We start from the raw sequence: 17,030 nt of genomic DNA, 5'->3' as shown, positions 1-17,030 counted from the left end.
GTTAAGGACTCAGTCCCACAAGAGTGTCTCCATTCAGAGGCCATTCTCAAGCCCTGGGCCATACTTTTTTTTTTTTGAGACAGAGTCTCACTTTGTTGCCCAGGCTAGAGTGAGTGCCGTGGCATCAGCCTAGCTCACAGCAACCTCAATCTCCTAGACTCAAGCGATCCTCCTGCCTCAGCCTCCTGAGTAGCTGGGACTACAGGCATGCGCCACCATGCCTGGCTAATTTTTTCTATATATATTAGTAGGCCAATTAATTTCTTTCTATTTATAGTAGAGATGGGGTCTTGCTCTTGCTCAGGCTGGTTTCGAACTCCTGACCTTGAGCAATCCACCTGCCTCGGCCTCCCAGAGTGCTTGGGCCATACTTTTAACTGGCCAAAAATCATGGGTTCCCATGACCTTCTTCTCTTGTTCAAAAGTTTTCTACAACTGCTCACAGAACTCAGGAGTATACGTTACTTACATGGACTGGTTTGTTTTGAAGAATACAATTCAGGAGCAGACAAATGGAAGAGATGCATGGGGCAAGTATGGGGACGGGGCAGAGCATCCACCCCTCTCCTGCACTCCTCCCCCAAGTGTTCACCAGCCCAGAAGCTCTCTGAACAGCGTCGCTCAAGGGTTGTTAATTGAGCTCAATCCCCAGCCCCCACCCTCCCATTCCTCCCCTTCAAGGAGGTCGGTGAGTGGCACTGAAAGTTCAACCCTCTATTCACTGGGTCTTTTGGTGGCCACCAGCATCCTGAAGCTATCTAGGGACCTTAGTCTAAGACACTTCATTAGAATAAACAAGTGTCATCTAAAAGAACTCCTTATAAATAACAAGAGACATTCCTATCAGGAAATTCTAAGGGTTTTAGAACTCTGTGCCAGGAACTAGAGACAAAAACCAATTTTTTTTTTTTTGAGTCTCACTTTATTGCCCAGGCTGGAGTGCAGTGGCACAATCACTGCTCACTGCAGCCTTGAACTCCAGGGCTCAGATAATCCACCTCCCTCAGCCTCCTGAGTAGCTGGGACACAGGCACAAGCCATCATGCCCAGCTAATTTTTTTTTTAGAGAGACAGGGTCTTCCTATGTTGCCCAGGCTGAACTCAAACTCCTGGCCTCAAATGATCATTCCTCCTCACCCTCCCAACAAAGTGCTGGGATTACAGGCACGAGACACTGTGCCTGACCCCAAATATTTGTTATTATACCACACTACCCATGTGGCCTTGGCAAGTTTTTTGACCTGCTATGCCCCAGTTTCCTCAATTGTAAAGTGGATTTGATAATAACAGTACTTCCTTCAAAAGATGTCCTGAGGATCAAATGAGTAAACATAAAAAGTGGTAGGGTGGTGGCTAGTACTCGTAAGCCCTATATAAAGTTTAGCTGTTATCAATAAAAACGAAGGCTGTTGTGGCAGAAATAATTTGATACAAGTTTACTGGAAGCCAATGTAAGGATGGATCTGGGAAAACACATACAGTTAGGAGTGCTCCAAGTCTGTTACAAGTTGGAAGGCTTTTACAAGGAAGTTTAGGAGAAGGGAGGGGGGCTCCTCAGACATCTGAGTAGACATATGTCAATGAAAATATTAAATCAGTAATAGTCTTCCTACAATAAAAGCCAGGCCCAGATGGCATCCGTGGCGAATTCTATCATACACTAAGGAAGTGTCAACATTGTACCCCCAGCCAGCTGTCAGACTAGATGCACTCTTTGTGGCCAAGATGAGACTTTCAAGAGAAAATTAAGTGTCCATAGCAGGGGAAAGGGTTTGGTCATACAGATCGTTAACTACTATGAAGTTGTTAACTGCCATAAAGTTTTCTTCCTACAGTTAGGCAGAAACATGATCTAGAGAAAAATTGTCCAATCGACCTCAATGGACTGCCTGTCACTAGCCAGCCAGGACACCCTCACCTTGAGGGTCCTGCCAGTAGCACTGGTTGGATAGGAGACTGGCCTTACACACATTCCTTCCTGATAAGAAGCTACAAACCCTAGCTGACTTACAGAGACTGCACGCGAAATGTCTTTGTGGCTTCTAGTTCACCTTTTGATGTAAAGAGCTGGATTCCACCTTATTTTAATGTTAAAACCTTGTCCCAAAGTGAACGCGAGGGGGGGATGGGATATGCTACATATACATTAACTCATTGCGTATGTGCTAGACTTTCCCCATAAATATTCATAGACATTCCCCAGACCTGATGAATATACATGTAAGACAGACCCTGGAAGGCTCAAATGCCTCTGCCTCCTTCCCCTCTGCACAGTATGTGCTAACGGTTCCCCCAGAGGTTACGTTCCCTGATCTGCAGATCATTACTCTGAAAATAAAGTTTTCTCCTTTTTTCCCCCCTCCATAAATCTCATGGTCATTTTGGTAACAGAAGAAATACCAATCCTTCACAAACTCTTCCAGAAAAATAAAGGAGGAGGGAATACCTCCAAACTCATTTCATGTGCCCAATATTTCCCTGATACCAGACCCAGAAAGAGACATCAGGACAGACCAATATCCAAGATCTGACATATACAACAGACCAAGATCAACACAGTGGCAAAAATCCTTAACAACATATTAGCAAATGAAATGCAGCAACATATAAAAAATATAAACCACGACCAAGTGACATTTGTTGCAGGATATGCAAGGTTAATTTTGCATCTGAAAATAAATTAATGGAACATACCATATAAATAAAGACCCAAAACCATATGTTCAACTGAATAGGCACAGAAAGAGCATTTGATAGAATCCAATATCTATTCATATACCGCTCTCAATAAACTAGGAATACAAGTCTAAAAGGGATCTATGAAAAACCCAAAATTATATCATACTTAATGGTGAAAGAATGAATGTTTTCTCTTAAAACTGGAAACAAGTCAAGAATGTCTACTCTCACAACTTCCATTCAATATCATACTACATATTGCACTGATTAGAGCAATCAGGCAAGAAAAATAAAAAAATCGTACAGATTGCTGAGAAAAAAATAAAATTGTCTTTATTTGTAAATGACATCTTTTTTTTTTTTTTTTTTTTGAGACAGAGTCTCACTTTGTTGCCCAGGCTAGAGTGAGTGCCGTGGCGTCAGCCTGGCTCACAGCAACCTCAATCTCCGGGGCTCAGCGATCCTACTGCCTCAGCCTCCCGAGTAGCTGGCATGCACCACCATGCCCGGCTAATTTTTTGTATATATATTTTTAGTTGGTCAATTAATTTATTTCTATTTTTGGTAGAGACGGGGTCTCGCTCAGGCTGGTTTTGAACTCCTGACCTTGAGCAATCCGCCCGCCTCGGCCTCCCAAAGTGCTAGGATTACAGGCATGAGCCACCACGCCCGGCCTGTAAATGACATCTTGAATATAGAAAATCCTACATGTCTACCAAAAAATAAAACAAAACAAACAAAAACTAGAATAAGTGTGTTTAGCTCAATATACAAAAATCGATTGTCTTTCCACACACTACCAATGAATAATCTAAAAATGAAATTTTAAAAAATTCCATTCACAATAGCATTGAAAAAAAGAATACTTATGAATAGATGTAAGCAAGGAAGCAAAAGTCCTGCACACTGAAAACTATGAAACACTGCTGAAAAAAATTAAAGATGACCTAGGTGAATGGGGAGATAGATCTTTTTCATGGATTGGAAGACTCATTATTATTAAGATGGCATCTCTCCCCAAGTTCACCTGCAGAGTCAATGCAATCACCATCAAAATATCAGCAAGCATTTTTGTAGAAATTGACAAGCTGATCCTAACAATTACATGGAAACTTAAAAGCCCTAGAATAGACAAAACAATTTTGAAAAAAGAACAATATTGGATGACATACTACCCATTTCAAAAGTTACTAAGAGACTATAGCTGTCACTACAGCATTGTATAAGAATAGACAAATCAATGGAATAAAGTGTCCAGAAATAAACTCTTATATTTATGGTCAATTGAGTTTTGAATAGTATGGTTATCTCATATTATTAAAAAACACTCAGAATAGACCATGACTTCAATATTAAGAGCTAAATCTCTAAAATCTCTAGGAAAAAAATAGAATATCTTTGTGACCTTGAGTTAAGCAACAATTTCACAGATAAGTCACCATAGTCATGATCCATAAGAGAAAAAATAAGTTGAACTTCATCAAAATTTAAAACTTTTGTTCTTCAAAAGACACATTTAAGTACGTTACAAATAGAAGGGAGGGCTTTGAATGTTCTCACCACAAAAAAAATGACAAATGCGTAAGGTAATGGACACGCTAAATACCCTGATTTGATCTTTATGTAACATATATGTGTACTGAAATATCAAATTATACCCCATAAATATGTACAATTACAATGTATCAATTTAAAAATAAATACTTTTTCAAGAAAGAATATGAAAATACAAGCCTCAGACTGGGAAAAATATTTGCCAATCATGGATGTCATATCATATCATATCATATACCATATCATATCATATATCTGATAAAGTACTTGTGTCCAGACTACAAAAAGAACTCTTCCAACTCAGTAAGAAAGGACAACCCAATTAGAAAATGGGGGTAAAGATTTGAGTAGACACTTCACAAAAGAAGACATATGAAGGGCCAATAAGCTCATGAAAATATGCTCAACATCATTAGTTATTTGGAAAATACAAATGAAAACCACAATGAGATGCTTTTCTCCCTTGCTAGAATTGCTACTACAAGTGCTGGCAAGGATGTGGGGAAACTGGAACCTTTATATATTGCAGTGGGAATGTAAAATAATACGATGTGGTCACTTTGGAAAACAGTTTGGCAACTTAAACAGTTACACTTAACGCCATAAGACCCAGCAATTCCACTCCTAGCTATCTACCCAAGAGAAATGAAAATGTATGTTCACACAAAGACTGGTATGTGAATATTCATAGCAGTCAAAACTTGGAAGTAATCCCAATGTTCCTGAACTAATGAATGGATAAAATGCAGCATATCCACATACTAGAATACTACAAAAATAAAAAGAAATAAACTACTGATGCATTCAATGTCATGGATGAATTTTAAAAACATACTAAGTTAAGGAAGCCAAAAATGAAAGAGTACATATTGTATGATTCCATTAATATAAAATTTCAAGAAAAGGTAAAACTATAGAGGCAGCAAGTTGGTCAGTGGGTGCTTGGCACTGGGCAAAGGAGTGGGGACTGACTGCAAACCTGCACAAGGGAAACTTTTGGGGTGATGGAGGTGTTCTAACACTGGATTGCAGTGACGGTTGCAAAGCTCTCTAAATTTATCAAAAATCACTTATAATGAGTAGACTTTATGGTATGGAAATGATACAATATAGCTCTTAAAATTGGTTTTAAAAATAATAAATTTGCCTAGAATTTTTACATAAATCAATGGCTAGAGCTATTCGAAATACAGCACTGCTTTATTTAGAAGGAGTATCCCACAGAAAGCGTCTCTGAATATCCCATGGAATGAGGCAATGCGTCATGAGAACATGCAGAAGAAAGATGGGCATTTCCCAAAAAGGTGTTGTATTTTAATAGATGTGATGAAAAAAAATGGGTTTCAGGATCAAGCAAGTGTGGATAACAGAGAAGTAAACAAAGGCAGCTGGGTTTCATTACTTTAGAGTTCCCCAGAGTCTCTAAATATTTCAGCATGCCTAATAACTCTCCGGGAAAGGGAGCCTTTTCCAAATTTGTTTTTCCACAAAAACTGGTGTAGCACAAAGCACACTTTGATATATGGAAAACACTTTGCAGAGCAGGGGCGGAATCCCAAGTAGAATATTGTCCAGAATTGCCCGGTAACTTCCTAATTTCTTTGGATTTATTTGGCTGAGAAAACTCCAGAGTCACAGTTTGGGAGCTATGTCCACTGTTTCCCGCCACAAGGGCAGTTTACTGATTTGTTGCTCAGACCCAAAGTATGGAGTGGCATTTGACTTCCTTTCAAACCCTGTACTCAACACGGACATCCATCAGCAAATCTAGTTGACTCTACCTTCAAAAATATGATCAAGTCTGACGTTTCTCAAGGTGACCCAGATACCACCTTATATGAGTTATCTATTGCTGCCTAACAAAACACCCCAAAACATAGTGGCTTGAACCACAGTAGGTATTTATTATCCCCCCGTTTCTGTGGGCCGGGAATGGGGAACAGCTTGGCTGAGGGGTTCTGGTTCAGAGTCCCTCATGACGTTGCAGTCAAGACGTCAGCCAGGGCTGCAGTCACCTGAATGCCTCACTGGTGCAGGGGCTAAAGGCTCTTCTTCCAAGGTCGCTCATGCACGTGGCTGGCATGTGGGTGCTGTCTTTGTGGGTGCTGCCTCCCCCGCAGCCTCTTTGGCATCCTCTACTTACCAACTTAAGTGGCTGACCAAGCTGCAGTGTCTTTTATGAGCTACACTTGGGAGTTACACCCTGTCGCTTCTGCAATGTTCTATTGATCACACAGGCCAGCCGTGATTCAGGGCGGGAAGCCATGAGAGGAGGGATCACTGTGAGCCGTCTTAGAGGCTGGCCACCACACTGCCATCTCCTCTCACCTGGGTTATGGCAGTCGCTTCTTAACTGACATTCTGTCTCCCTGATGTCTGTTCTCAACACTGCAGCCAGCAACCTGCTGACATCCTGTCGTCTTGCTCCCCTCCAGAAAACCCTACGGCTTCCCATTGTGAAGGAAAAGCCAGTCTTTACCATGGCTCTAAGGCCTTACCTCACAACCTATCTTTTTGGGGGGACAGAGTCTCCCTCTGTCGCCCTGGGTAGAATGCCATGGTGTCATCATAGCTCACTGGTCAAACTTCTGGGCGCAAGCCATTCTCCTCCCTCAGCCTCCCGAGTACTTGGGACTACAGGTGTGTGCCACAACAGCCAGCTAACTTTTCTATTTTTAGTAGAGACAGGGTCTTGCTCTTGCTCAGGTTGGTCTTGAACTCCTGACCTCAAGCGATTCTCCCACCTCAGCCTCCCAGAGTACTAGGATTACAGGTGTGAGCCACCACACCCAGCCCTCCACTACCTTTTTGATCAATCTTCCATTCTCTCCTCACTCACTGTACTCCGGGACAAATATTAATACAATGCTTCAGATGAATTCAGCAGCCTTCTGTCCCAGGGCTCTTGCACTTGCTCTTTCCTCTGCCTGGATGTTTTCCCCCCAGATAACCCATGACTGGTTCATTCAGACCTCTCTTCAAATATCAGCTACTTAGAGAGGACTTTTCTGACCATCACATAAAAAATAAAGTGGTACACCTGCCATTTCCTGCTTTATAGCACTTAACACTTACTACCTGTTTTCCTCTCCTGGGATGTAACCTCCACAAGTGCAAGAGTTTGTTTTGTTCTTGCTGAAGTCTCAAGGTCTAGAACAGGGCCTGGCACATGGGAGACATTCAGTAAATATCTGTTTAATGACTGAATAGGTGGGTTAATGAAAGTGGTGGTTAGTCCCAGTTCTGCTTGCAAAAATGCCCTGTTAATACTGAATTACGGGCCGGGCACGGTGGCTCATGCCTGTAATCCTAGCACTCTGGGAGGCCAAGGCGGGCAGATGGCTCAAGGTCAGGAGTTCGAAGCCAGCCTGGGCAAGAGCAAGATCCGTCTCTACTAAAAATAGAAATAAATTAATTGACCAAGTAAAAATATATAGAAGAAATTAGCCAGGCATGGTGGCACATGCCTGTAGTCCCAGCTACTCGGGAGGCTGAGGCAGAAGGATTGCCTGAGCCCAGGAGTTTGAGGTTGCTGTGAGCTAGGCTGACGCCATGGCACTCTAACCCAGGCAGCAAAGTGAGACTCTGTCTCAAAAAAAAATAAATAAATAAAAAAAATACTGAATTATGTATATGAGAGAGAAGAAAAAGGAGGAAAGAGGAAATGGGCATATGCATGGATAGATGTCAGAAAATAGCTATCAATAAGTGAATAAGAAAGGCAGGCATGGGGGCAAGTGAGGAAAATAACTGACATGAAGATGAAGTACATCATTTGGATTTGTACGTCTATGAAATCCAAAAAAGGGACAAGTTTATTTGAAGGAAGAAAATTATGTACAACTAATTACACAAACTCAAAGAAAAAAAGAACAGTTTACCCATGAGTTAAAAGGAACATACAAGCATGTTCCTTTTTTAACCACATTTTTAACTGTGGTTAAGAATATTAAAAGACCGAGAAAAGCTATATTGACGTTCATGAAACTATGGTGGAAGCTTATTAGGACATGCTTTCCGCATGGGATGGATGTTCCGGGGCAGCAGCTCTTCAGTGGACAGCATCTCCTGGATCTTGTCCAGAAAAATCTGCTTTGCTGCTAACCCTGCTTCAAATTCCCGGCGTTTCTCTTCCTTCTCTGCTTCTCGGGCCTGCTGCTGGTGGGCTATTTGCATCTCCAGTTGTTTCCTATACTCCTGGGCTAACTCTTTACGTCTAAAATATTAGAAATGTCAAAGCATAAAATTATAAAAGCATTTGGATTTACTTACAGCATTACAATTAGAATATAATTTGTGAAGCCAAATTAAAATTCCCATTAAAATCAGGGTACATGGGGAAGAAATAGATTAAAAACTCAATAATGGGTTTCTTACACAATGATCATTAATATAATCCTAGAACAAACATTGATTTTAGAGAGGGAATGCTTCCCTGCTCAAAATATTATGTGCTATGTGGAGGGAGTCCTTGGCCTGTCTCCATCTCCTCCCTCCCTCTTCTCCAGGGAGAAGCGACTTATCTATTGGTAAAAGTGCAGAGAATAAGCAGGCTGCTCGGTGCAGCTTTCCCCTCTTCCTCCTGGAGGCTGGTCTGCCTGTTTCCTGCTCTGCTCTAGATCAAAGGCCTGCAGTGGTCTGGCGCTGCTGGGGACTGGGGGGATAAGTTAGCCTCACTCTAACATGCTGGTCAGTATTAACTAAACAATCTCTTGTATACACAAGCCATATTTTTAATATATAATACACATTTTTTTATTTCTAGTGTAATTTTTTATTGTGATAAAAACCACATACATAACATTTACCATCATATCCATTTTTAAGTGTACAGATCAGTAGTGAAGTGTGTCCATATCATTGTGAAAGAGATCTCCAGAACTTTTTTATCTTGCAAATCTGAAACTCTATACCCATTAAACACCAACTCCCCTCTTTCCTCCCCTGCCCCCTCCCCTGGTAACTACCATTTTACTTTGTGTTTCTATGAATTTGACTACTTTAGATAGCTCATGAAAGTAAAATCATATAGTATTTGTCTTTCTTGTGACCGACTTACTTCACTTAGCATTATGTCCTCAAGGTTCATTTATATTGTAGCATGTGACAGGATTTCCTTCCTTTTTAAGGCTGAATAAAATTCCATTGTACATATATACCACATTTTGTTTACCCATTCATTTATTGATACACATTTGATACCTCTTGGATATGGTAAATAGTCCTGCTATGAACGTGGGTGTACAAATATCTCTTCGAGACCCTGCTTTTAATTTTTTGGATATATATCAAGAAGTGGGATTGCTGGATCATGTGGTAGTCCTATTTTTAATTTCTTTGAGGAAACTCCATACTATTTTCCATAAAGATTGTACCATTTTACAATTTCTAACCCACATTTTTTACTATCAGCTGTGGTATAATAAGACTTATATTTGGTCTTTGTCCCTAGTTCCTAGTACAGAGCTACTTATTGTATCTTTTGTTATTCACAAGAAACACCTGAATTTATGCTCCTGAGGTGACTCAGGATGGGCCTTCCAGCCTTCTGTAGCTCAGAATGGGACAGGTCACTAGAAAGTCAGAGTGATTAGAGGGTTGGAACTTTCAGGTCCACCCACTGACCTCAGGGAAGGGGAGGGTAGGCGCTGGAGATTGAACTCCAAGAAAACTCTTGAACAGTGACGTTCTGAGAGCTCCTGGGAGAGTGAGCACATCGAGGTGCTGGGAGGAGGGTGCACCCCACAGGGCACAGGAGCCCCCATGCTTCTCTTCCATTGGGCTGCTCCTGAGTTGTATCCCTTATGCTAAACAGGTAAACATAAGTAAAATGTGTTTCTGAGTTGTGGAAGCAGCTCTAGCAAACTATTGAACCTGAAGAGGAGGTGTGGGAACCCCCAATTTGCAGCTGGTAGGTCAGAAGGTAGCTGAGACTTGCATCTGGTATCTGACGTGGGGGTAGTCAGTGGGACTAAGCCCTTAAACTGTGGGGTCTACCCCAACTCCAGGTAATTAACATCAGAATTGAACTGAATTGCTAGATATAAGTTGATGTCTGGAGAATCAGAGAATTGGCTGTTGGTGTCAGAAAATACCCTGTCAACCTTTATCGGAAATAAAGATAGTGGTTTGGATAAACCTCTGTGGCAGATTCTATTTTCCAAAGACGGCCACAGTACTATCTCCTTGCCCATGTGCTCTTGGCAATGTGAACCTCTACTCCTCTATCAAAAGATGGAGCCTGTTTCTCCATCCCCTTGAATCTGGATGAGCCCTGTGACTATGACCAATAGAACATGGCTATAGAAGTGATGCTATACCAGTCCTAGGTGTAGCCCTTAACTGGCCTGGCAGCTTCCTCTTCCTCTCTCCTGGAAGAGGAGCAAGCCACCAGACTGTGAAAGATCCAAACCACACAGAGAGGCCACAGGTAGGTGTTCCAGGGGATAACTACAACTGCTAGTTGGTAACTGAGATCCCAGACTACAGTCAGCACATACTGCCAGCTATATGAACAGGTATCTTAGGTGTCTACCCTAGTCAAGCCTTTGTTAGGGTAGTTTAGAAATGTTAGGGTGACCTAGGGGTATTGCTGGCAAAAGAACCTCTGCAGATGTGACAGTCTGCATAGGTGTGGCTGTTTTCCAAATACTAAGGACATTCCAAGGGCAGGAGGAACTGAAAACAGTTCCTCTCCCCCTGGAGCGGAGAACTGCTCCAGGACTGCTATCAGGAACACCCAACCTGCTGGAAAACTAGCCTGGCCCCAATCCCAAATTGATGTTCTTGTTTAGCTTTAGGCTAGAAATAGTTTTGTTGAGACTATTGTGCACCTGAATATCTTAATCTTTATAAACAATCTTTAAAGTTTGCCTGGATATCTTTAGGATATGTAATCTTTGTGGAAATCTATAGAACAATGTTTGCCTATGGATGTCTTTAGAACATGTTTGTTCAGATGATTTACGATGATCCTTTTGTTCTTGGGGTGAATCAATAGAGTGAGGAATTACTCCGGGGACTCTTGGTCTGGAAAGCCTTGAGTCCCCTGACCCTACTCTTTCTCTTCTACTGTCTCTTTTCTTATTCCTGCGACACCCTGTTTTCAGCCCTGTCGACTGGGGAATTCCCGGCAAGCCATGAGATGAATACAGCCTCAGTCATGTGGTTCTAACTTCAACCACATGAGATATCTCAAATGAGAACCACTTAGCTGAGCCATGTCAACCCACAGGATTATAAGAGATAATCATAAATTGCTTTAAACCACAAATTTTCGGGTGTTTTATTATGTAACAATAGGTAACCGTAATATCTTTTTTTTTTTAATTTGAGACAGAGTTTTGTTTGCTTTGTTGCCCAGCCTAGAGTGAGTGCCGTGGCATCAGCCTAGCTCACAGCAACCTCAAACTCCTGGGCTCAAGCAATCCTGCTGCCTCAGCCTCCTGAGTAGCTGGGACTACAGGCATGCGCCACCATGCCCAGCTAATTTTTTCTATGTATATTAGTCGGCCAATTAATTTATTTCTATTTATAGTAGAGACGGGGTCTCGCTCTTGCTCAGGCTGGTTTCGAACTCCTGACCTCAAGCAATCCACCCGCCTCAGCCTCCCAGAGTGCTAGGATTACAGGCGTGAGCCACCGTGCCCGGCCAGTAACCGTAATATCTTAATCCCCAACTTTTTTTTATATCTCTCAGTTGATTCAGATGTCCTGCCGGGAAGAGAGGTGGTATTTATTGAGTCTCCTCAAATTTTCAACAATAGACTTTTCAAAAATGAGAAAGAAACACCTCCAGAGCAGAGACAGTAGCAAAAAGTCAGTAGGGGATGACAGATATTGTTGTTACTGTCCCCAAACTAACAATAGACTCAGGTACATTGACCATACTGTTTCTAGAAAGAAAAGAGCTTATTTTTATATACCAAGTGTGGGTGAGTCAGGGGACAGGTCCCGCGATCAAGGAGGGTGACCAGTAATTAGAGGATCGAGGTCTTCTTTCTCCACTACATGGCCACCTGAATTCAGCATCCTGGCCATTACTGGGAACAGACTGCTATGGTCTGAGAAAAGCTGCAAGGAGGCAGCTGCCTGCTTCCTCCACCTGAGCCTGACTGTGCTGATCAGAAGGACACTAGCTAATCCCAGCACAGAGGCTTGTCAGAGCAAAGCAGGGGTATTTCCTAAAGCACCAAGAGCATTTTAATTTTCTATCCCAGTGAGGCTGAAATAATCCTCCTGGGGACATTTGAATGGAATTCTGTCCCTAATAAGACATTTCTGCTAATCTAGTTCATTAGGCCAACCTGCATTTCAGGATTTACTTCATGGAGGGGGTGAAATCTTATTAATTCATTAGGATTTAGGGTTGGTACCTATTTTTTTTTGTTTCAAATTTACTTTATTTTTAAAGATGTTCATCCAGCTTAACACCTAATATGTATAATCAGAATGTACATAATGGCAATAGAATTTAATTTTACCAAGACTATTGGTATCTATTTTGGTTTTTTTTAGATAGAGTCTCACTCTGTTGCCCCAGCTAGAATGCAGTGGCACCATCAGACCTCACTGCAACCTCAAACTTTTGGGCTCAAATGATCCTCCTGCCTCAGCCTCCCAAGTAGCTGGGACTACAGGGGCATACTACCATGCCCAGCTAATTTTTCTATTTTTTGTAGAGAAGGAGTCTTGCTCTTGCTTAGGTTGGTCTCGAACTTCTAACCTCAAGTGATCCTCCCACCTCAGCCTCCCAGAGTACTAGGATTACAGGCATCAGCCACTGCATCCAGCCAGTACCTATTTTTACATAAAATTTTATAAACTGCTTTGAGCTTCTAGAAGGACAAGTGTATACTGATGTAAAATAACATAACATCAATAAATATATAATATAATCAATATTTCAATATTAAAATATAATCAATATAATCAATCAATAATGCATGAATTATGGCATGTTGGCCTTTCTGTCTGTTGAAAAATTTGTTGTTAAGGAGCAAATGATAATAAAGGAAACAAATCATACCTTGCAAAATTCTCCCTCTCTTCACAGTTAAGCTCTTTAAGACCTTCATTTATGCGTTCCTGTTCCATAGCAAGTTCTTCCTCTTCTTTAGCTTTTCGTTGCGCTAAGAAAGGTAAAAGTAATTATTTGTCAAATGTCTTCTTCAGACAAGACTGGCCAACATCTTTCTGGACACCAAAGCCATTTTGTCTTTAGAAAAATAGAGCTTAGAATCATTGGGCTGGATCCTAGATCAGTAAGGTAGAGGTAATTAACTTCATTGAGAAGTGAATAGGGCTCATATATACTGTCATCTCCACAGATTTTCTCTTAATCATTTTTCATTGAAAATCTATTTCATACCAGATTACCAATGTTAAAACACTTCTTACTTTTCTCTTCTTGAGGACAGTTCTATTGACATTTATTAATAAGAGAGGTTTTCATAAGATAAATATTTTTAAAGTATATAAAGCTCTTATAAGTTTTGGGTTTTTTGTTATGTTGTTGGTTTTTTTTTTTTTTTAAGAAACAAGGCTAGGTTGAAGTGCAGCAGTACGATCATAGCTCACTGCAATGTCAAATGCCTGGGCTCTCTTATAAATAATAAAATTTTAAGCGTTCCAATAGAAGAAAAGACAAAGGAAACAAACAGAATTTACAAAAGAATAAATACAACTGGCCAATAGACATCTGAAATGTACATATCTTTGGTCCCAAAATCTATTTCTTAACCAGAAATATATCTTAACTAGATATGAGCCCAAAAACCTATATACAATGATAGTGACCTGGAATGCTAAAATAACAGTAAAAGGATTAGAAACAATCTAAAAGTTAATAAACTTTTGTGTTTAGCTAAAATAAATTATGGTCCAATTTTACTACAGATTTCTAGGCAGCCATTAAAAATCTTATAATTGATGAAAAATGACTTAGAAAAATGTTTTTGGTAAGTGAAAAATACAGACTACAAAATAGTAGATATAACATGATCCTAATTTGTGAGGGGAAAGTATATACATAGTAAAAATACTGGAAGGAAATATACAAAATTGTAAATATCAGCTATTCCTGAGTGGTAAAATTATGGTTGATTTTGCTTCCTTGTTTATAAATGGTCCCAAATACTTAAATTTTCCATGTTTTCCCAATATTTTCTAAAACATTTATCACTGATGAATGCAAAAATCTTTTCAGCTTATAAGCTTTCATTTTCTAAAAGTTCCATATGATACTGGCTTAAAAATTTTCTACTGCTATTATAATTCCTGGAGTGGAAAATTTCATCAATGGAATCAGGATGAGCTTTCCCTTGCAAAGACCATTCGTGTAAAATCTAAACAGAAATCTGGAGATGGCAGTTTACCCTCTCAACACAAACTTTCCTCTGTGACTAAGCATTGCTTGAGACTAAAGGGATACAATGGTGTAGTGTTGTATGAGAGACATGTCATGGCTAAAAGATTAATAGCAGCCATAAGGTCCACTTAAACATCTCACAGGACTGCCAGCTAAATGTGTTATTTAGCAGTATGATACAACCTGATCCAGGGAGATTCCCAGGAGACAAGGTCACTCTGCACAGATGTAACTTTCAGAAACCTTAAAACAAAGGTTACCCTTACAAGAACAGTTTAAACTCCCTTTGTGAAAGAAATACCTAGTAACTGACCCAGACTGAATACAAGTATAAAAAATGGGAAGGATTCCCCAAATTTTGAGAATAGTCTCCAAAGACCATCCTGGTGAGTCAGTCATTGGAGATGTGAGCAAGCCACAGTGAAGGCCCAGAAAGAGGATTTATTTTGAGAGGGGGAACACAGAGGGCCTCTCCAGGAGTGAGACATTTGAGCTGGCCTTGAAGGATGTCCAGGATTTCTCAAGATCAAGAGCATTGTAAGCTGAGAAAACTACATAAGCAAAGGTATGGAGGTATAGAGACACCTTTGGAAAGAAAAAGAGGGACTGGTAAAAGGGAGGAGGGGGAAATGTGTGTCTGTGCCCCACCTTCTCACTCCCCTTTGTGATTGCCAAGGCACGCAGTATTCAAAGGACATACAGTTCCTTTAACCTTGAGCACATCTCTCTAGTGACTGCTCAGAGTCTGCTGGGATATGCAACTCTTTATATGTATCCAATTAGATAAGGCTTGCAAAAGCAAGGACACTGCCTTCATCCTTTTTGCATCCCTCATAGTGTTTCACACATAATACCTACTTAGTAAATATTTTGGTTGCTACTTAAGTTGAATTAAGGGCAAACTATGAGATAGCTGTAATTCAATTTCTTACACTTTTCTTGAACTTGAAAATTTCTTGTACACATGATTTCATTCACAAGCTGTTGCCTTGCTTCCTTTTGAAGTCTCAGCTCCTTCTCCTTCTCAGTCAACTTCTTTTCCTTCTCTTCCTCTAATAATCTGTCTAATTCTTTTTCTTGAGCTTTTTCTTCCTCATGTCTCTGTGCCAAATATTTATAATATATCTTCTGTTCTCTTATCATATCTTCCTATGGGTGATAACACAAAAGTCATATTGTTACAATTTTTAGATGTGATAATGATATTAAGGATAAGTTTAAAATAAATCCTTCAAAGCTCCAATCCCAATCTCTTACAGCCACATACTGAAATATTTACAGATGAAATACTATGTCTGGTGTTTATCTCAAAATACTCAGGAGTTGGGGGGTAAATGGGTGGGGTATAGATAAAACAAGATTGGCCATCAGATGATGGCTGTTGAAGCTAGGTGATGGACACACGGGGGATCACTGTGCTATTCTTTATATCTGTTTGAAATGTTTAATAATACATATTTGAATCAGTTAATTCAAACACTTTTCCAAAGTGTTTCTCAAAGTAGTTGCCAAATAATTTTCAATGATACAGCTTTATTTTCATTTATTTTAATTTAGGTAGATGAAATGTTAGCCTAATAAACAAAACAAGCCATTCCTACTACTATAGTCACCTCTCTGACTGGTAGTCACCTCACACTTTATAATAGCAATTCTCAATTTTAGCTACATTTTCTAATCACCTAGTGAACTTTAAAATGTGTCAAGGGCTGAGTTCCACCCCCAGAGATTCCTATTTAATAGATGGCTTTTAAGTTCCCCCAGGTGATTGTAATGTGCAGTTGAGAACTGCTGTTTCTCAAGGCAGGTAGATGGCTAATGCCAAGTAGCAGTAATAATCCAATTGCAGTGAGTTCATCTGACACTCAGGTTGTAGAAGTTATTGTTAATGAATACTGTTTCCCACTAAAAGGAACCAAGAATCCCTAGGAAAATGACTGATTCCAAGACTGGGGCAGAAATTTAAAAAGATGAACCCTCATACATTGCTGGTGGGAATGTAAAATAGTTCAGCCTCTTTGCAAAACAGTTTGGCAGTTACTCAAAAGCTTAAACACACAGTTAACCTTATGGCTCAGTAATTCTACTCCAAGATATGTGCCCAAAAGAAATGAAAACATACGTCCACACAAACATTTGTACATGAATGTTAACAGTAGCATTATTTATAATAGATAATAAGTGGAAACAACCCAAATGTCCATCAACTGACACATGGATAAACAAAACATGGTACATCCATACAAGAGACTACTATTCAGCCACATAAAGGAATAAAATAGTGATACACGCTATGACATGGAAAATCTTAAAAACATTATGCTAAATGAAAGAAACTAGTCAAAAGGTCACATAATATATGATTCCGTTCATACAAAAGTCCAGAATATGGAAATCTAGAGACAGAAAGTAGATTAGTAGTTGCTTA

The 17,030-nt window shown here is 40.1% G+C and overlaps 1 protein-coding gene across 1 annotated transcript in view; it reads right to left on the bottom strand.

Moving 5' to 3' along the window:
• Positions 1–1,415: 1,415 nt before the first annotated feature.
• CFAP53 (cilia and flagella associated protein 53) overlaps positions 1,416–17,030 on the bottom strand; it is a 33,900-nt gene continuing 18,285 nt past the window's right edge. Inside the window, exons 6-8 of the mRNA XM_012769880.3 lie at positions 15,535–15,751; positions 13,262–13,364; positions 1,416–8,449 (exon numbers count right to left, since the gene is read on the bottom strand). Of these exons, the coding sequence (XP_012625334.1) occupies positions 8,221–8,449; positions 13,262–13,364; positions 15,535–15,751 (549 nt within the window). The 3' untranslated portion in view covers positions 1,416–8,220. The remainder of the gene's footprint in view (positions 8,450–13,261; positions 13,365–15,534; positions 15,752–17,030) is intronic.

This window comes from Microcebus murinus, chromosome 17, assembly GCF_040939455.1.
Source record: "Microcebus murinus isolate Inina chromosome 17, M.murinus_Inina_mat1.0, whole genome shotgun sequence".
NCBI classification, from domain to species: domain Eukaryota; kingdom Metazoa; phylum Chordata; class Mammalia; order Primates; family Cheirogaleidae; genus Microcebus; species Microcebus murinus.
This window is presented reverse-complemented; position numbering and strand designations above follow the sequence as displayed.